General features: G+C 41.7%; 1 protein-coding gene across 1 annotated transcript in view; it reads right to left on the minus strand.

Moving 5' to 3' along the window:
* The window catches only part of LOC139580655 (heparan sulfate glucosamine 3-O-sulfotransferase 3A1), a 50,940-nt gene extending 44,284 nt beyond the window's left edge, over positions 1–6,656 (minus strand). Inside the window, exon 1 of the mRNA XM_071409538.1 lies at positions 5,560–6,656. Within this exon, the coding sequence (XP_071265639.1) occupies positions 5,560–6,206 (647 nt within the window). The 5' untranslated portion in view covers positions 6,207–6,656. The remainder of the gene's footprint in view (positions 1–5,559) is intronic.
* Positions 6,657–23,056: the final 16,400 nt, after the last annotated feature.

A 23,056-nucleotide genomic window follows, 5' to 3' on the forward strand; every position in this document is an offset into this window, starting at 1 on the left:
GAAGGAAGATACACTGGGTATGCTGAATTCACTCCAAAAACTTGGTGAACGTTATTTACAACTGTCCAGTGGCGACCCGTTAATCAGGGCAGGTGGGGCAGAGACAACAGTTTTCAGCTGTGCTAACATAATTGCAAAAGGGTTTTCTAATGATCAATTAGCCTTTTAAAATTATAAACTTGGATTAGCTAACACAGCGTGCCATTGGAACACAGGAGTGATGGTTGCTGATAATGGGCCTCTGTACGCATATGTAGATATTCCATAAAAAATTTACCGTTTCCAGCTACAATAGTAATTTACAAAATTAACAATGTCTACACCGTATTTCTGATCAATTTGATGTTATTTTAATGGACAAAAAAATTGCTTTTCTTTCAAAAACAAGGACATTTTAAGTGACCCCAAACTTTTGAACAGTAGTGTATATATCGAGTTAAATAATAAAGCCGCATACACACATGGTCTCTTTATTATTTTCTTGAGAAAGGCAGCTCCAAAATGCAGGTGTTTCAGCCTAGCTCAGTGCTTTCTGTGGTGGGGTGAGCCAGCCAAACATAGGAGCATTGCGCCGTGATTGGCTCAGTGTTCTGTCACTCATGGGGACAGTACGTCATCCCAAAGTCTATGTCCTTAGTAAGGGTAGACATCCAAAATTTCAGCCCTTTGGGTGCTGCCATAGAGTTATATTACAAGTGCCCTTCCAAGAAGGCTCAAGGTCATTGGCCACAGATAAAATGACGTCAAATATTGTTATATGTACAGTAGCTTTGATTGGACTGATCATATCAACATCTTATTTTCAAAGTCTTTATTTATCCTACGGTTCTGACTTGGTGTACAGGGAAAATACTGTAAGAGCTGCCCATGTTCTGCATTCTGTCGCTGTATATTTCAAAAGTGCTGAACACATATATTGACTACTTCCATCGTCTCTCGCTCATTAAAGTAATAAATAATAATAATATATGACGGAATACCTCTTATCCGCTCATCGTTCCCTTTATGCCATAGTTTGATCATCTCAATTGTCACATTTGTTTAAGCAAGTCAGCCATATCAGCTTTGTTTTTTAAAAAGGCAGTAAACAAGGCTGAATTAATTGTTTCGCTGCCAGACAAGGCTCCGCTGATAGCCAGGTGTAGCGGTGGTAAGGATTCACTCCATGGTGCTGGAAAGAAAGCTCTGCAGTTGGGACAGCTTTATGTAGGCCCTAACAATTTGTGGGCACCGCTTATCGCCGTTATACTGCAATTAATACATTGGTTAGTGTTGTGTTGTGTCTTTTTGAGATTGCCCCACCAAGATTTCCATACTAAAATCGCCACTGCAACTGTTGGATATATTACATAGAAAATAATATTAAAAATATTATGCAAATATTGACAATATATCTTGGTAACTTCTACACAAAGTAATAACTTTCCTTAGGGACTTGGGGGCTACAATATGTCTGTCTATGTTTCCACTGGGAAAGCAGGAAAACACAGACCGCTGGATGTTGTTGATCCCACGTCACATTAGGACTTCGAAGTGTTAAACTATGTCCCCCACACACACATTCCCATAGACACACACAAACACACCGGAAACACACACACGTACGTACGTACGCTCGCTCGTGCGCACGCGCACACACGCTCGCTCACACACACACACACACACACACACACACATTCCCACAGGGACAGACAGACAGGCCATAGTGATTCATGTTCAGTCCACATATCGGCCATTACTCTAAACAAAGACTCTAAGTCCCATGAGACGGATGCCTCTGCTCTCTCTGCCTTTAACTATTCACAGACACACACACACACACACACACACACACACACACACACACACACACACACACACACACACACACACACACACACACACACACACACACACACACACACACACACACACACACACACACACACACACACACACACACACTAATGAAAAGAATCACGTAATTCCAGGAAATTGGATGCAGTGATTAGCTATAGAAAACCATGGCCTTGTTTCCCTCTACCACCGAGACCGCCTTTCTAGAACCAAAACCGTTTTCTAGAATTGTGAAACAATACACAAAAATGACAAGTAGCATGAATGAATAGCGCCGGACCGTTCTCTTGTTTGTTTTCTTAATGCTTAGCCATTTGCACAAATCCATCACATTGTCATGTGTGTTGTATAATCTGCAGATTTTTTTGGGCCATTCCATGCAGCAGTACAAAAGACCAAAAAAGAGAATGAAAAAAAATGTTCAGAGCTTGACAGCTGAAGCCCAGATTTAGAGGGTTTTGACGTCAAGTGAATGAACTCCGAGTGCACTGCAGTTCAGAAACACCATTTCGCTTCCATTAGCGTTTGACACTTCTTGAATAGAGGGAAAAAGAAACTTCACATACTTCAATCAAACTAAGGCCTAGATTCAATCAGATCAAGTGTTTACTGACGACAGCAGACAGCCGCATAGCGGTTCTGGAGGTTGAACTGCGTTGGAGCCGTCAAATTGGTGAGCAGCTGCTCTTGCGATCATTGTCATGAAGCCACACCCACCCTACTCGCATTAGAAGTTCAGAAGGAGAAAGTGTAAGCTATAAAGAAATGACGGTCAACTTGAAATATCATTAAACTAAATAATGAGGGTTTCTATCATCATAATGGAGGTGTAGATTACATCTCACATTCCACTGTTTAACTTGTAAACAAGGCTGCATGGGATTTCTCTTAATGCAACTCCGTGCAACCAATGGTAATGTCCGCTTTAGGTATAATACCAGGAGCCACTTGTGGATTTGACAGCTCTAACATAGTTCCACCTCTACCACCGCCAAAACAACCAACTGAGACACCTCCAAAACAACCAACTGAGACACCTCCAAAACAACCAACTGAGACACCTCCAAAACAACCAACTGAGACACCTCCAAAACAACCAACTGAGACACCTCCAAAACAACCAACTGAGACACCTCCAAAACAACCAACTGAGACACCTCCAAAACAACCAACTGAGACACCTCCAAAACAACCAACTGAGACACCTCCAAAACAACCAACTGAGACACCTCCAAAACAACCAACTGAGACACCTCCAAAACAACCAACTGAGACACCTCCAAAACAACCAACTGAGACACCTCCAAAACAACCAACAGAGACACCTCCAAAACAACCAAATGAGACACCTCCAAAACAACCGCTAGGCGGATGTCGGCTGATTGAATAAAGCCCTATGTCTAAATGAGAGGGCTACTTCCTATCAAAAGCATACACACACAGAGGTTATTAACAGTTCAGCAACAGCATTCCACTTCCATTTGCGTGTTCGACACTTCTTGAGTAAAACAACAAAGTTTCACACACTTCAATCAAGTTCAAGTCTAAATGACTGCGTTAAAGCGTCCACACACAAAGACTATTAATAAAGGGAGTCTCTCTCAGACTTCCTGGAACAGAGTTGACAGGAGTGGACCTCTACACAGCAGATGCACTCCTTCAGGCTGACTAGTCAGTCACGTTGTTGTAACCCTTCTTTATTTCTTCTGCTCCGGCCATTTTAATTCAAGGGCCCATTCCCCATTTTAATGGAAGGCATTAAGTGTAACAGGCCCTGAGGTTGAGTTTGTTCAGCTAGTCCTTGGAGCTCATGGACCAAATTCCATGTAGAAGAATCTTGGCAACTCCTCAGGATAGATGGAACCCTCATGGATATGCACTCCCACAATGGATGAATAGGTAAACAGAAGGGTGTGAAAGAGTGATGGCCAAAAGAGAGAGTGTTCACGCTCACAGAGGCACAAAGAGGGAGGTGTCTGTGTGTGGGGAGAGGGTATGAGAGCTAGGGTATGAGAGGGGGCCGAGGCTGGATGGGGGGTTTGGGGGAGTTAGAAGGAGGGGGCCCGGGTGAGAGGAAAAGTTTCTCCAAGCTTTTAGAGTGAACTGCATAGTGTTAACTCAATCAAAAGGTGAATCAAACCTCCTGAGACACTCAGGTAACCCTTCGTTATAACCCTAATCCTTCTTAAAAACAGAGCTGCAGCGTCGGCAATGCCCCATTACACACAGACCCACTGAGAGGGAGAGACATGCACCCCCGAAGAGAGAACACACACACGCATGGCGTACGCACAACCACACACACACAAACACATGGGCACGCATACAACCACACACATACATGGATGCACGCACAACCACACACACGCACATGGGCGTGTGCACAACCACACACACACACACACGTATGCACACACAACAACGTGAACCTACTGATCACAAATCCATAGGCTTGAACACAGAGAGAGAGAAAAGTGGGATAAAATATGGTAACTCTCAAAGAAGAGAGGGGATTGAGGGGGAGAGAGTGTATGTCTGTATTTATGTGTATTTAGAGTTTGTTCAGAATATTTATTTTAGGCCAGACATTGACCCTACTCCCGCAGCATTTAAAGTGCTTGTCACTTTGGAAGCAAGGCGGTACTATGCATGTTATCTAAATCTGGGCCTTTTCCCTATAATACTTATTTGTATCTCCCCATTCAACTATTGGTGATGTTGAATAGGCCTATGAAGAACAATTCGATTTTTTATATATGTTTTATATTTGATAATTAATAATTACAAGACAGCAATTAAGTGTATTTTTTACATGAAAGGTATTCACTTTATTTCATTTTAAATGCAATGGAAAGTGTCATAAATTACGTTAATACACTAATATATTTCTTTAGGATTTTGGGGAGATACATTTTATAAGGTGATATTGTGATCTGCCATGAAACCTAAAGAGAAGCCAATTTGCCAAGATACATTTTGAGTAAATAAAATATGAACTTATTGATAAGGTTATTGATAAGGTTGGCTACTTAATCATGTAAACTATCGTTACAAATGAATCCCCATCATTGGTCTTTGAAAAAGACAATAGTCTATATAATTGGTTAGGAAAAACATGTCGTTAGTCTAGTTCATAGGTCATAATTACGCAGTGTTAATTGTAGGCTACAGAAATACCTTTTTTTAATCTTAAATGCGTATTTTCCTAATATCAAAAATACCCAAAATATCAAATTAATCTGTAGTGAATTATAAAATATATTTAGGTGTTATGAGAGCTCTCCCACAACTTTGACACTAGTTTAACAGTTGAATAAAGTAGCCTATAGGGCACCAAGTTGTCCATGATTTATATGTAAATATCTTTGTTTATATCCTGTATATTGTAATGAAAAAAAGGACCGTATACTGTAATTAAAGCCCCTTCAAAGACAAAAGGCAACAAAGTAATAGAAAATAAGTGTGCTATAAAACTTGGTCCGTTGAACAAGTGTTGCCAGTGAGCGGCACTGGCGGTGCACAACTGTTAAAACAACACAACAGCACAACTTTTAAAACTTGTCACCAAACAATATTTCACTCTGCACTGATGAATTTGGGATAAGTAGAGGCATAGGCTTATCATAATCCAATAATAATAATACTAACAATAAGCCCACTACTAATAAAAATAACAATAATAATAATTTCACTTATATTTAATGTATTTATTTAAACATTCACCTGTACCACTCCAGTCCATTCTCGTAGTTGCGGTCGAAGAAGTGCGGTTCGGCTCCCACAGCTCGGATGTCTGGATGCACGCGGAGGAACTCGAGCAGCGCGCGCGTCCCTCCTTTCTTTACCCCGATGATCATCGCCTGTGGAAGCTTCTTGCTCCCGTCTCCAAGCGGACTGAGTTTACCTGTACTCCCCGTCTTCACCATAAACCGAGGTGCTAATCTCTTCGAATAAACTATATCACCCAAAGAAGGCTGCATATAATGCGACAGTTCCCGGTTCTTTTCGCTATCACTGTCCACCTGATGTCCCGGTTCGTACAAAACCTGTCCGGTATCAGCATCGTTGAACCGGGAGTACTCAGAGGTGCGTTTAGCGTCGTCGGCGCTCTCGTAGCTCAAGCCCGGCTTGGACCCTGTGGTCCATTTCTGTAACAGTCTTTTCCTCCTCAGCGACCTCAAGTCGTGTAGTTCCGAGGCGAAGAAGCCCACGACTTGGCTGGATGCTTTCACCGGCGTGGGCATGCTGCTGCAGCGGTCCGTGAGGCAGTGGAGGAGGTACAGGGAGGTGAGGAGAGAACACAGCATGACCACGAATTTCTTGAAAATTCCTCGGGACAGGGGGTCCGAATAGACTCGGCTAAAAGCCATAACGGTCCTTGGGTCTCCGGTTCAGAAGCCACAGCCATGCTAGGCAGACATTCTCGGGTCTTGCCATTAAGAAATAGAGGGGACAGCTCGTAGACTACCGGAGCTTGCTCCGCATCCACCAGTGGATTAGACCTTGCACGCGGCTCACTCAAAAATAACCCTCACATGTGTCCCAGCGCTCGAGCTGTTAAAGTCTTTATAATAAATAATATTGTAATTCGACTTCAACGTTAGAAAACAGTTGAATACGCAGTGCAATTCTAAATGTCAATGGCTGGCTATCCCGCATTAAACCAATAATGTATTGCCAAAAGAGCATTGTCAGTACTCTAGCCACGATTAGAATACAACATGTAGGCTGTTTGTTGTTTAAATTAAATGACTATGCATAAATTCAGCACCTTTATTTCATTTTAAACACGTGGCAGTTGTATCAAACTTCTGTATGACTTCAGAGAGGAAGATGGGCATGTCTTCATCTAATTAGAGTGTGTAAACGTTTTGCAAAGGTATGTGAGAGGCATGTCAGGATCCAATGAAATGGCAGTAGGGAGGGAACTTGGTCCCAAACCTGCCTTGCCTGTTGATGGGCTGTCACACACACACACACACACACACACACACACACACACACACACACACACACACACACACACACACACACACACACACACACACACACACACACACACACACACACACACACACACACACACACACACACACACACACACACACACACACACACACACACACACCTGTTTGATTAACTCATTGTTCAAATGTTTCTTAGTATGATTATATTACTGTAGTTTACCCTTATTCTGAAGCTAAAATGCTTTTTCACTGAGTCACCCTCAGAGCCATCACTCTCCTTAGATATTCCCTTTCCCAACAGTCACACATAAAGTCAACCCTCTCTCTGCCTCAGGCCACCTAAGAAGATGGCCTCCATTGTAAACATTCTTTCTCTCTGTTTTATAACACAGAGTGGAACAGCAGAAAGTAAAATAATGATAACGGGCACATTATTTCTTTACAAGTGAACAAGAACAGAACCAAATGTTTCACATCTGCTGTCATCCTTTCTGTGTATTAGCATGAGAATGTCTGGGCAGTGCTTCAATGCTGCACAGCTCACTGGTTGAGAAAGAGTACAGAGACCACAGAGGCCTTTATCACAGGGCCGTATTGCTACTGCCAGATGTCCCCGTGTCGGGGACACAATACAGGGGGCACCCCACATTTAACAAATCACACGCAATGCCTTTCTATCTCCCTAAAAGACTAGAGGCGATAGGAGGGTTCTCTCCAGCCCTCTGTGCTGCCCAGCAGACCCCCAAGGGTCAAATATTTCACATCGATGGAGGAATGCAACGAGAAAGAGAGAAGAAAGATATGGGTCTCTTCCTCATTCATAGCTGCATGTCTTACCCAATACAGTTGTTCCTTCCTTAGCCTTTACCGAACCTCAACCCCGTATCCGGGATCACCCCCCACCCCCCACACACTGATTAGCATAGATAGCATAGCTTCAGAAGTAGATAGTAGCATCTAAATATCATTAAATCACAAGTCCAAGACACCAGATGAAAGATACAGATCTTGTGAATAAAGCCACCATTTCAGATTTTTAAAATGTTTTACAGGGAAGACAAAATATGTAAATCTATTAGCTAAACACGTTAGCAAAATACACCACTATTCTAACTCCATCAGTTTCTTACTCCTTCAGGTGCTATCACCAATTCGGCTCAACTAAGATATTGATATCCACTAACCAAGAAAAAACCTCTTCAGATGACAGTCTGATAACATATTCATGGTATAGGATAGTTTTTGTTAGAAAAAAGTGCATATTTCAGGTAGAAATCACAGTTTACAATTGCACCGACCATCGCAAATCGACTAGAATTACTAGATAGAGCAACGTGTATGACCAATTTACTCATCATAAAACATTTCATAAGAATAGACAAAGCATAGCAATGGAAAGACCCAGATCTTGTGATTCCAGACAATATTTCAGATTTTCTAAGCGTTTTACAGCGAAAACACAATAAATCGATAAGTTAGCATACTACATGTGAAAACGTTACCAGAGCATCGATTCCAGCCAAAGAGCGCTATAACGTAATCACCGCCAAAAGATATTAATTTTTTCACTAACCTTCTCAGAATTCTTCCGATGACACTCCTGTAACATCATTTTACAACATACATATACAGTTTGTTCGAAAAGGTGCATATTTAGCCATACAAAACCGTGGTTACACAATGAAAATACTAGGAAATCAAGCCTCAATATGTCTGACGTCATCTATCAGAGTGATCTAGTTTAATTAAAAGCTAATCATATACTTGACTAAAAAATACAGGGTTGACAGGAATCGAAAGACAAATTAGTTCTTAATGCAACCGCTGATTTACATTTTTAAAATTATCCTTACTTTTCAATACAGGGTTGGCCAAGTGAAGCTATACAAAACAAAATGGCGATGTATGCGTTTAAAATATTTCGACAGAAACACGGTTTATCATATTAAATATTGCTTACTTTGAGCTGATCTTCCATCATATTCTTGGGCAATGTATCCTTTCTATGTTATAAACGTCTTTTGGTCGATAGATGTCCTCTGTCCTTCGAAATGTCCACTAACAACGACCGAGACCGCGAAACGTTCCCAAAGCTAGAAAGTGCACGACAAAGAAATTCCTCAGAATCGCACTAAACGGATATAAATTGCTATAAAACGGTTTAAATTAACTACCTTATGATGTTTCTAAGTCCTATATCGAATTAAATTACAGACGGATACATTTCAAGTTGATAACCGAGCCTGTGAAAATGGCGTCCGGAGGTCCCATCCTGCGTAAGGGCTTGCGTCGAAAGGGGGGCTACTCTCACTCCTTGGTGTTTTATAACCTCTGAGAGCTACCTAGAAGGCCCATTCCACTTCTCATTGGTTACTGACATCCAGGGGAAGGCGGGTGCAGTTCGTGTCGTGCCATAGGATAGACAGAGACCTTAAAAACTGATCTGAAACCAGAGCTTCGCTCTCAGACCTTTCACTGTCTGTCATGGATTTCGCTGTAGAAATTTTTCTGGGTCACCCACAGACATAATTTCAACGTTGTATGAAACTAGAAGGTGTTTTCTATCCAATATAATTAATAATATGCATATTGTACGAGCAAGAATTGAGTACTAGGCAGTTTAATTTGGAGACGACAAAATGCTAATTCGGAACAGCACCCCCTGTAGTCGCAAGAAGTGTTAATCAGGAGTTGAGTCAAGAGTTAGACACACAGATTTTGTAGTGATTCATCAGAACAAGCAATCTAGTAGCTTTTCTAAAGTATTAGCGACTTAGTCTATGTGATCCGGGGTGTGTCTGTGTAACAGCCATTTGGAGAATGTTAGATGTTTGTGCAAGGAGTGCAGGGATACACATTTTCTTCAAACACAAAAAAACAGCATTTAGAGTTTAATTATACACCCAGACTTTGGTGCTTTAGCAAAAATGTGCAAACAGTCTAGAAGGCATGTAAAAACAAAATCCCACTTTCATCTTCGCCATTTATCCAAATGACTGTACTATGGTTCCATCGACGCAGCCTTGTTGGAATCTTGGATGCAGAGTTTAAAGGTAATGCAAAACACAAAGCTTTTTATTACCCTCAGAACAGAATTACACTTTACTTTGCATACTGAATCAATTCTAAGGGCATGGTGAGGCAAAGTTAACACTGTCCACAGAGAAGACAAATACCAAAACATTGAATAATCTGTCCTTGATTGTTGTTATAAAGTTATATTGAAATATTTTTTCTAGCGCTGTAGATTTTGACGATGTTCCACTCAAATGTACTACGTATTAACAATGAAACCTTGGTTGCTCCAACATTTCCTTGTTCGAATTATTGAATTGACCAAGTAGTCTGGGTACATAAGGAGACTAGGCGTGTGTCCAAAATGGCACCCTATAGTGCACTACTTTAGGACGAGGGACCATAGGGCTCATGGTCAAAGGTAGTGCACTTAATGTGCCTTGGTTAACAGTTGTGCACTATATAGTGAATAGGGTGCCATTTCGGATGCAGACTGGGCGTCTCAGTACTGCACTTCATTGTCAGACAGCTTTATGCTCTGAGGTTTAGGAACTATTATTGCTGCAGTTTTCTGGACATGGAAATTCAAGGCTGTAAAACAGGAATACTAATTTCATCAAAATGTTGGGACTCCCGGGTGGGATTCGGACGTGGTCAGAAGAAGTTTCCCACTATTAGAGGTTATGTTGTGAACTTGTGATACAATATTATTGACACACAGCATCATTTAGTCTGAGGCCAACACAGTACACACATTGTTAAATGAATATACTACCATTAAAAACTTTTACAAATGGACAAAGTTGACTTCGGATTTATAAAATGTTCCCTGGGGTGAGTTATGATTAGCATAAAAAAAACTTTCCCCACAAGCTAATTTTTTTCTCTCTGGCTGAAACAGAGCAACTCTTTAAAAAACAGAGCAAGTCCTAAAAACATCACATTTTTATGAGAATTGAAGTGGCATCAGCCACTTAAGAGCTCAATTAAGAGAGTAAGTAAGAGCTAAATAAAAGACAGAGTAAGATGCCACCCAGTGTGCAATGATGTCATACCCTCCTCAGCACCCAGTAAGGAACTACTTTAGATTCTCTGAGTGGTGGTTAAAGCAGACCTGGGTTAAAATTTGAAATCCAGAGCGACTTACAGTAGTGAGTGCATACAGCTTTATACTTTTTTTGTACTGGTCCCCCATGGGAATCGAATACACAACTCCGGCATTGCAAGCGCCATGCTCTACCAACTAAGCCACACGGGACGTCGCAAGCCCTGTCAAGCCCAGCTAAAGTATTCAAAATGATTTCAAATAGTACTGGAACCCAGGTCTGGATTAAAATAATAGGTTTCAGGGAATAAAGAAATACATCATTCCTGATACACAACATATTTATGACGTGATATAATACCAACATATCATTCACTGTGTGTCCTCGTGGGCAGGCCTGAAGCGTTGCATAGCTGAATATTGTAGGATTCATTCAATGCTTTTTCTGTAGAGACAGGGAGAAAACGTATTTGGTTGTATATACACAGCTGTGGGCCAGTCATTGAGGTGGTGTTTTTAATATCATCATCCTGGCCTGAAGAGGAGGAAGGGTTCCTATTAAGTAACCACAGAAACACAAATAAATCCAACTCTTAATCAGATTAATGCTCAAGTGAAGTTGGTTGTTCTGCCGTGGAGTTTTCTAATGTCTAGACAAACATTTGTATCCGTGAACATTTGAACAATACATCAAAAACAATATTATTAATCTGTAAGTGAGTTATCTTGAAAGTTTGTTAATGTTTGCTGTGTGTGTGTGAGGGCGGTAGGCACTAGGCAAGGGAGTATAGAGAGGCTACTTGATCAGGAACATTCATTTTTAGATTGGAAGGATATGATGGAGTTCCGTGTCACTACGGCTGTGTTTATATAATGGGATCCACCCCTTTTAATAAAAAAAATGTCACCTAAAATGACATACCCAAATCTAACTGCCTGTAGCTCAGGCCCCGAAGAAAGGATATGCATATTCTTGATACCATTTGAAAGGAAACACTTTGAAGTTTGTGGAAATGTGAAAGGAATGTATGAGAATATAACACATTAGATCTGGTAAAAGATAATACAAAGAAAAAAACAACCGTTGTTTTGTATTTTTTTGTACCATCATCTTTGAAATGCAAGAGAAAGGCCATAATGTATTATTCCAGCCCAGGTGCAATTTAGATTTTGGCCTCTAGATGGCAGCAGTGTATGTGCAAAGTGTTAGACTGATCCAATGAACCATTGTATTTCTGTTCGAAATGTTGTGTCAAGGCTACCCAAATGTGCCTAATTGGTTTATTAATACCTTTTCAAGTTCAAAATTATGCACTCTCCTCAAACAATAGCATGGCATTCTTTCACTGTAATAGCTACTGTAAATTGGACAGTGCAGTTAGATTAACAAGAATTTAAGCTTTCTGCCAATATTAGATATGTCTATGTCCTGGGAAGTTTTCTTGTTACTTACAACCTCATGCTAATCGCATTAGCCTACGTTAGCTCAACCATACCGTGGGTGGGACACCGATCTGTAGAGATCCTTAAGAGGTTTTAAATAAGCAGTTAATTTCGGATATTTCACTAATTGGTCTTTTGACCAATCAGTTCAGCTCTAAGAAAGATCTGATGTGGAAAGATCTGATGTGATTGGTAAAAAGACCAATAGTGGTAAAACAGATCAGAATTGGGCTGTCTGTGTAAACACAGCCTACTTCCCATGGATACTAAAGGTCCATAGTTCATCAATATTAAGGAGACATTGATAAAGATCTAGAATGTGTAATTTACTTGTGTTTGCATGACCTGTATTACAGTGTCACGAATGCCCTGAGGAATCAAAATAAATATTTTATGAAGCAAAGTACCCAGCAAACTTTGTCAGATGAATAAGGTTAATTAATTATTCCCAGTGTTCTGATTGGATAATATCTGGATAATATCTACCTCACTATTGCTTTTACAAAAACACGCTTTTTTAAATCTAACATTCAAATCTCAGTGTGTCTGGAGTGTGTGCGTGTGTGTCACATTCCTTCCTCTAAGAGGCAGCAGGATGCAGAGAGAGAGAGAGAAAGAGAGAGAGAGAGAGAGAGAGGAGGGTGCGGCTTAGGTAGTCTTTGTAGCACGGAGGGCCTCCATATTTCCAGGAAGCAGGACACGGTTGAAAGACAGGCTGGTTTGAGTCGCAGAAGGTTAACAACACATATGGTATATTATATATCAAAACAGGACAACAATCGTCAAAACCAATCTCCAAATGCACTCTGCAAGTCACGGTCCAAACGTCACTGTGACTTTGACTTTACTGAACTTAAAACCTTCCACGTGGGAGTTCCTAGAATATCACTGAAGCTGAATTACAATATTCTAAACAACTAGCCAATACTTAGAATAACAACATATTACTTAGCCTAATAGCATTGCCCCCAAAACATTCATGATCTAAATGGTATATGCACAAACCAGGGCGACTCGCCTACGTATAAGGAATAGGGTGCCATTTGGGATGCATACTAGGTCACTGCCCTGCTTGGCCCAACTCAGCAGGGCTAAAGATAGAGATGCAGAGATGACTCTTGTATCATTAGATAGATTGCACTCCTACTTAAACAAATACATCAATATAAAATGTCCACTCTAAGACTGCTAAATAGCTAATCAAATGGCTATCCCCTGCTGCTACTGAGTATTATCTATCCCGTTGCCTAGTCAGTTTAACCCTACCTTACCTACAGTATATGTACATAGCTACCTCAATTACCTCGTACCCCTGCACATCAACTCGGTAATGGTACTCCCTTTATGTAGCCATGTTATTTTTACTCGTCATTGATATACGTTCACTGCATATTATTCCTCGTGTCACTATTTCTTTGTATATATGGTTTTAATCATAAGCTCTGCATTGTTGAAAAAGGACCCGTAAGTAAGCTTTTCACTGTTAGTCTACACCTGTTGTTTACGAAGCATGTGACAAATAACATTTGATTTGATTTTGACCCCACTTCTTTATCTGGTAGAGAGAGCCAGAACAGAACATGGCGACACTGGAAGTGATGAGGTGTGGTGGTGGTGGGTGATTTTAGATGGATCCTGACGCCTAAATGGCGCTCATTTGATGGCGCTCTCTGATGATGCGTCACATGCTACAGTACTTCATTATAGTGAAGCTGGACAGCGCTCGTGGTTCATTAAAAAGCAATATGTGGAGGTGTGATTGGCCATTTCCTGCAGATAAGTATCTCCTCATACATTTAAAGAAGACAGCCGGGCTAGACTGAGCCGTGGATTCTCTTCAGCTTCAATGTTGGGGTAACAATCGAGTTGCTGCCATACTGAATGTGAATTTGAATTAAGAATGTTTTTAACGGAGACAGGATTTCTGTGGTATTTCAAGGGCTAGGGACTGACTGAATACTAGCATATTTTCACGCTGTTTTGTCTCATAGGTAATGAATGAAGCCCAAAAATGATACATTTAGGCAGTAATTTGTTGAATCAGGTGTTTGTCTTCCTAAATGAAATCATTGCATAGCGTCACTGTGGCTCAAGAGTACTGTTGAATATCGCTGGTCCGGTGGGTAACATACAGCTACAGTATTCATGCTGGGTGAAGATCGTGATTTATGTAAGGTCATTTATGAAATATCATACAACATGTATGGAAATTGTATTAGTGTTAAGACAGCTGTCTTTCCCAACCAGAACAAAAGTCTAACCCACCATGGACGACATCTTGTGATTAAGCCCCATTACAATAACATATTATATTTTGATAAACATGATCTTTCCTTAGTTGGACATGGTCTTTTCTCTCTTAACTGTTTTCCTATGACCTTCAACAGTGGCCTGAGGTGTTCAGGTGAAGTGTAGCTTTCACTGGTATACCTAAACTGAGGTGATAGACCAGTCAATCCCAACCTTTCTGTTGATGATGGACACCTGAGAGTCCAGACAGGCGCCAAGACAAACAAACTTCTCAATCTGTGTGATTATTGTGCCACAGTACGAATAATTCCCTGTGAAAGCAAAGACAAGAGACTGAGGGAGAAGGGCCGGCTGCTGTCAAGCTGAAGGACTTGAACGTGTCAGATATGATATATGGGTAGAGGAGAGACCGGGGTCTGCTGCTGCTTTTTTTTGCAGGCTCACCTACCATCCCCATCCTCCCCCGCTCTCCTCCTTAATTAACTATGTGAGCAGCATGTTGCCTGTGATAGAGATCTGTTGCTGGACATGGAGGATATTGCCTTACCTCTGGTGAGTGGTCCATTCTTAATCAAATCAATCAAAATCTCGATTTCCAATATAAGAAAAAGGAAAGAAACAGTTATTGCTCTATAAGTGAGAGTATAGGATTAGAAGTCAGTCAGAGGTGTATGGGAAGAGATTACTTCCCTATACTGTTGCTTTCTTGTATGTCTCCCCAACTTCTGTTAGTCAGAACTGTTTAGAAAGTCTATGAAAATACATTATACTCACATATTTTTTCTACCAGACCTTTTTCCTTTTCCTATCACTCTATCTCACACCCTGGAGTCGGCTGTGAAATGTAGTAGCTCCTCGGCCAGTCATTCTTTCAAGGAGGGCAGGTCTCCAGTTTGAGGGAGAACCTGGAACGCTGGAACAGAAACCCCACACTGCGAAAACACCTGAGCTCTCTCTGTCTCTGTGGACACACTGAGGTCATGAGAACAGGGTTGATTGGCAGTGTGTGTGTGTGTGTCTGAGTGTGTCTGGCGTGACGTCTGGTGGGATAGCGTTACAGCTGGTGTCATCAGGCATAAGTCAACTGCTGACTGCTGTAGAGTTCCCTTGTTGCATCCATTCCATATATCACATGGGAATTTGCCTCCAAGTCCTGTCTAATTCAAATTTGTAAAATTGTTTTGGTTAAAATTACCTTAAACGGATAGACACATATCTAATGAAATAACGTGAGGTGTTTCTAAATATTTTCAAACAGCATGGTTGTATAACTGAAAAAACCTATAACTCCATTACTTAATTACATTAGTGAATGATGTGGCCGTTGATATGTTAGAAGCTGATGTGAAAGAAATTATGTTCCAGAGGTAATTTTTCATCATCGTCAATTGGGCAATAAACTCACTATCTCTTACTGGCTGATAAGCTTCCCCTCACCATCTTTCATGTTTAAGTGTGAAGCCCGCAAACCCCTCGCCTCTTGAATCCAACTCACAATATTTACATCCTGGAGGATCCGGCCTGGTCATTCGGAAAATATGTAATGAAGACTATTTGTTAACGTCATCATCTGTGGTCTGGATATAAGCTTAGCCTTCATTTATTTACGTACTGCTAGAGACCCCAGAAGTCTAATTAAATCTCTGCCTTCAGTGAATGACTTGTTAATATCATACGGAGCGTGAAAGATACCTTGTTAGCCACAGTGCATAATCAAAGGGCAGTGACAGATTATTCCAGCTATATGTCTGTGAGGCTGAATGGGGCTGCAAAGGGTAGAATATCTGTAGTCTTGTTGATTGTCTCTGTGGCCAAGATACTGTCCAAGATGTCCCACTACAACCAGGCTTTGAACAATGAACACATTATCACCAGTCAAAGACAAATCCCTAAGCAAATACTTACATTTGTATGCTAGAAGGAAGTGTATAAATTCATTTTTATAGCATCCACTCTACTGTACGTGTACATCTTACAGGTATATAAATCTCCTCTGTAATTGCTGCTTAGACACCAATAGGGGTAATTTCGACAAGTGCAACTGTCTCAACCAGTAATCCTGACTATATAAAAGTGGTTTGAGGTATACTATTGACTAGATACTGAACCTCCAGCAGGCTGGGATAAGAAAGAGGCATAATTTACCCTGCCAGCCTCAACTTGCGTGTCATTACAGGAGATGAAAGCCACTTGACACTGCATTGTCATTTACAGTACATTCCCCAGTACAGTGCTGATGGGTCTCCTAGTGACTCATAGGCCACAAGGGAAAACTGTTTGGTAAATGCATAAACATTTAGACAGGGCTGTCTCCATTGAAATGTGGTGGTTGGCAGATTGATTTCTAATAATGTATTGTTATTGTTTTAAATGTAATTTCACATTCTGGTCATACTGCATTAGTTTTGGTACTGTATGTTTGTTTGCTGAATGTAGGATAAATGCTGTGGATGTGTATTTGATTGTTTTAATTTCATGTTAATCCCTTATTTGCTTTGAATTGATCATAAAGAAACAGTTTCTTGAAGTTCAAGAAAGCAAAAAAAAGTATTAATGGCCGGCATCCAAAGCACTAATAAATGAATCCATAAAAAGCTTTCAATCCAACAGCGAGGCCATTTGAATGGTTTCATTTGAGTGGTAAGACTACTGCTTCTCTTTGTGTCTGTAATCACTTTTCCCGTAGAGAAGTAATCACAATACAAAGTAAATAATGACAGTCATACGTGACACTTAAAAACTCAACATTGTAATTCTGCCCACCTTCTAAACTCCATGGAGTTCTTACCGCCTTCTAAACTCCATGGAATTCTAACCGCCTTCTAAACTCCATGGAATTCTAACCACCTTCTAAACTCCATGGAATTCTAACCACCTTCTAAACTCCATGGAATCCTAACCACCTTCTAAACTCCATGGAATTCTAACCACCTTCTACACTCCATGGAATTCTGCCCACCTTCTAAACTCCATGGAATTCTAACCACCTTCTAAACTCCATGGAATTCTAACCACCTTCTAAACTCCATGGAATTCTAACCACCTTCTAAACTCCATGGAATTCTAACCACCTTCTAATCTCCATGGAATTCTAACCACCTTCTAAACTCCATGGAATTCTAACCACCTTCGGAACTCCATGGAATTCTAACCACCTTCTAATCTCCATGGAATTCTAACCACCTTCTAAACTCCATGGAATTCTAACCACCTTCTAAACTCCATGGAATTCTAACCACCTTCTAATCTCCATGGAATTCTAATCACCTTCTAAACTCCATGGAATTCTAACCACCTTCGAAACTCCATGGAATTCTAACCACCTTCTAATCTCCATGGAATTCTAACCACCTTCTAAACTCCATGGAATTCTAACCACCTTCGAAACTCCATGGAATTCTAACCACCTTCTAATCTCCATGGAATTCTAACCACCTTCTAATCTCCATGGAATTCTAACCACCTTCTACACTCCATGGAATTCTAACCACCTTCTAATCTCCATGGAATTCTAACCACCTTCTAAACTCCATGGAATTCTAACCACCTTCTAAACCTTGGAATTCTGCCCACCTAAACTCCATGGAATTCTGCCCACCTTCCTTCTGTTCAGAAAGACCTTGCAGAGAGTCAGGTGGACCTCGTAGAGGGTCGGGGTGTGACTGCTAAACCTATTAACGGATGGTATTCCCTGTGCCTGCAGAGCATGAAGTGAGGACACCAGGACATGGAAACACACACACACTGTACACACACACAGACACAGACACACGCACTGCATTACTCAGGCCCTAGTCCACTAGACAGATGTGCCTCCCCTGACTGTAGAAACAGCCTCCACATCTGGACTAGCAGTTAGGTGTGTAGAGGTTTCCCAGGACCCCTCTATGCCCCAACCCTATCGCCCCCTCCACCTCCACCTCCACACGCATGCACGCATGCGCGCACGCGCACACACACACACACATATACCCCCATGCATGCACATACACAAGCACATACACACAGCACCACACTCATGTGTGCCTGCCCTGCTTTTTCCATTGTCTGCCCTGCGACGTGGCAAACGTTATACATTCCACACTCACACCTCAACATAAAGCTCCTCACTGAAACAGATATCCATTCTCTCTCTGATGAGCTGCCAGGAGTAGAGGCAAATGGGAATACAACATGGAATCATAACCCACCACCTCACATCAGTGCTACCTCCCACGAGACAACAGGGTGATAAAATGTGAGTCTGGCCAAGGTGGTATAACTCTAACTCCCTTCTACATGTAATGAGAATGAGGAATGCAGATGTCCTCTTACATGATACAGGGTTCCTCTCTCTTGGAGAGTGCTAATTACTGGAATTATTTAGTTTGAGTCCCATATGGCACCCTATTCCGTAAATACTGTAGTGCACTAATTTTGTATCAAGACAGTTGCTTCTCTTAGTTGGCATCTCTCTTTGGAGATAACCACCTTCCTACATCAGTTCATGTGCAGGAGTAACCATACTCCCTGCAATCTACAGATGTGGCCCACAAATTATTTTTTCTGCCGTTGTTAATTGCGACCCAGGAGGAAGAGAGGCTACATCCCAAATGGCACCCTATCACATATATAGTGCACTACATTTGACCAGGACCCCATAGGGCTCTGGTCAAAAGTAGTGCACTATAAAGGGAATAGGGTGCCATTTGGGATGCACCCTCTATTTTACATAGATACCGAAAAGCTATCATTTAATGAGAAAAAAATGTCACATTCCCTGAGCTGAACCCTATTGGTTCTGTCTGTGACTGTGTTAGTTGAACATTTCTTCCCCCCACCACCCACCATCAACCCAGCATCCACCACCCACCACCCACCATCAACCCAGCACCCTGTCAATGCCACCTCGTTTTGATGTTCAGATAGGTCCTTGCACCTCGGCCGCCGCAATTTGACACAACTAATGTAGACCAGGTCTTTAATGACACCCAGGAATATATTACCCAGCCAGGACATAATAATAATGGAGAAGCATCAATCAAAGAGGGCCTGTGCATACATTGTGTAATACACCTTATCTCTGCCTGACACAGGCAGTCTGTGACTGCGTCAGCCTGCCATGGAAAGGGAGAAGGAGAAGGAGTTTGGCTGAATTCCAAAGGGTACCCTATTCCCTATGTAGTGCACTACTTTTGACCAGAGCCATAGGAGCCCAATGGGTCCTGGTCAAAAGTAGTGCACTAAATAGAGAGTAGGGTGCCATTTGGGACAGTGGCTCTGTGTGCTGTGGAGGCTCTGCTGCCTGCCATTGCAGCCCCAGTTAGCAGTGTATAAATATGCTGTTTAAGAGTCAATGACATTTTAATAAGGTAAAGCTGACAGCTAGCTCAGGCTAGGGCTCTCACAAACACCCAGTTGTTTCAGAAAAACCTTGGCTTCGAAAAATAGGCTAGGAATAATACATGTTTGTAGAATGGTGGATTTAAGAACAATGATATTGTTTCTCCTTGAATATCTATGCCCCCTCCAGTGTTCACACACTCAAACATACACATACCCTCCAAACTGTCAGCCATAGACTGTTTACCCCTCACCCCCCCCCCCCCACCCCCTCCTAAATATTTTCCAAACAGGCGTTAACTGGGTTCAGCTGCGAAACTGTTCTGGCTCTCATCTCCACTTTCCATATTATTTAGAGAGAGGCCTTCTTGTTGCATGTTTCTTTTCTTGTTCTGCTGACTGTTCTCACCAGCCACCAGCCACCTCTCAAAGTCCTCATTGTGCTCTTGAATGGCAGGGTGATGTCATTGGCTCCGGAACACCTGGGAAATCCTTGAGCTTATGATGTCAGAGTCTGTTTGGACAAGGCTTTTCATAGACTGTCTCCCAAATGGCACCCCATTCCCTATATACTCCACTACTTTTAACCAGAGGTCTATTCCCTATATACTGCACTACTTTTAACCAGAGGTCTATTCCCTATATACTGCACTACTTTTAACCAGAGGTCTATTCCCTATATACTGCACTACTTTTAACCAGAGGTCTATTCCCTATATACTGCACTATTTTTGACGAGAGCCCAATGGACCATATGTACTATACAGGGAATAGGGTGCCATTTGGGACACACTTAGGCTGCTTGGCGGGGAGCCTGCGTCAGACAGACTGGTAGAGGACCTGTTTGTTAGCTGTGATTAATGGTGGCACCAGCTGGGCATAGCCTACTGTATGGGTACTAGTGTTAGGCTGCATCCCAAATGGCACCCTATTCCCTACATAGTGCACTACTTTTGACCAAAGCTCATAGGGCTTTGGTCAAAAGTAGTGCACTACATAGGGTGCCATTTGGGACGCATTCTTAGGTTAGAGAGCCAGAGTCAGCTATGTTTAAAAGTACTGAAGTTGTTATCCACCCAATGGTTGAGTTAATGGAGCCCTATGTCACTACAGTAGCTGCCACTTTATGGTGTTGTAGACGTTCATCATCTGTGTTCCGTGTTGGTTAACTCAATCAGTAACACACCAGTTATTATGACTCTACAATACAATTCAAGTGATCATTAGATTCCACTGTGTACCCCTGTAAATCATCCACCCATGTCTGTGTTTCCATTCCAATATGTCAATCAAATGGCTACTGTCACTGGGTTGGTGGCAGCCAGACAAGGATTAAGTCCTATTTTTTTTATTTAACTAGGCAAGTCAGTTAAGATCAAATTCTTATTTTCAATGGCGGCCTAGGAACAGTGGGTTGTTCAGGAGCAGAACAATAGATCTTTACCTTGTCAGCTCTGGGATTTGATCCTTTCGGTTACAAGTTCAACGCTCTAACCACTAGGCTACCTGCCGCCGCTATGGCTCGGGTGGTGCTGGAAAAACATCAGATCCATACACACACAGACCCAACCCAGACCATTCAACTTGCAATGCCAGACAGAACAGCAATACCTCACCAACAACACTGACAGTCAGTTATCTCTATTTGAGCCCTCCAGAGCCAATGAATCAACCAGGATTTGAATGATTATTAGTAGTATGTTTGTCTGGGTCCCCTGTACCTTCGGAAAGAATGTAGTCCCCACGTCACAGACTGAGCATCAGAGGAAAGATAAATAATTTCTAATAGACTAATCTCTTTTTTACTCATGGGATGAGTCCCAAATGGTATCCTATAGGGCTCTGGTCATTAGTAGTGCACTATATAGGGAATAGGGTGCCATTTGGGACAACGTATAATGCCTCAGATTTAGGACAGCCTTAGCACAAGCAGCTCATGAGCCTGGCGTATTCAGAAATAAAGAGGAGTAAAGGTCCCGCTGACTTAAACCTGTGGCTCACTGTCTCTCTGCTGTCTCTCTGCTCTGCTGCATTCTCTACATTAGAGAGATCAGCCTGTTGGCCTGTTGGTGTCATGGATAGTGTCTCAAATGGCACCCTATTCCCCATAGGTCTCTGGTCAAAAGGAGTGCACTGTATGGGGAATATGGGTGCCATTTGGGTCACAGACATGTTCAATTGGCTGTATAGTATTGTGTCCTGACTTCATAGTGACGGAGATAAGCTTGGACTCAGACTTGACTGAATGTCGACTGGAGAGATGTTATGTGAGCCATTGTTTTTGAAACAAAGCGCCATGGTGTCAGACAGCTTTGGCTAATACAAACATTACACAGTTGTAGTGCTAGATAGGCAGTCATAACTAAAATACTGTGAGCCCACCTGTCTATACAAAAATAGAAAATCATTGGTTAGACGTATACTTGAAATCGCCCATGATCCTGCTCCTCCTCTGTGTCTGTAACAGTAACAGAAACTCTTCCTGATTTGTAAATGTGTAGTTGCCATATCTCATTGGTAGGTGACAGTCAGTCCCCTGATAAGCCGTGACTAGACAGGATGAATCCCTGCTTAACGCTTCAGACAGACACCACACCCAAGCCAGGCATCCAGTCCACACATCTCCATACACAGCTGTCACCTTTCCTATAATCAATGTACTGTCCTGTCTCTGGGTGTCAGCAGCTATAATATAACACATTTAGGAGGTGACCCTCATGGCATAGAGGCATTTGATCCACGAAGAGAGTACAATCCTATCTTTAGAAGATTCCGTTTAGACAATTAGCACCATCTTTTTACAGGGATGTTGTGTGTTACTGTGAATAGCTGTGACTACCGGCCTATAACAGTAGTAGCATTAGACCAAAAAGGAAAACAAAACACACTTCCTGTAATACTTGGCAACATATCGTACACATAATCTCAACATATAAGTCTTTAAAAAGTATTGCAATATAAGATAAATCAAAACAAATCTGTGACGAACATTACGCAGAAGACGAGACATGATATGAAATGTCTAATGAGAGGTAAATTTACCAACAATATTGGTAGACCGCAACAGTTGCATGGATACACACTGTTCCATCACTGTTGCTGGTGGATTGTGACCCATAGCCTGGTTAAACCAGACTGAATGCTGTACTCTGTGGTGAACACAACATTTAGTGTGGTT

The sequence above is a fragment of the Salvelinus alpinus genome, chromosome 7, assembly GCF_045679555.1.
Source record: "Salvelinus alpinus chromosome 7, SLU_Salpinus.1, whole genome shotgun sequence".
Lineage (NCBI taxonomy): Eukaryota > Metazoa > Chordata > Actinopteri > Salmoniformes > Salmonidae > Salvelinus > Salvelinus alpinus.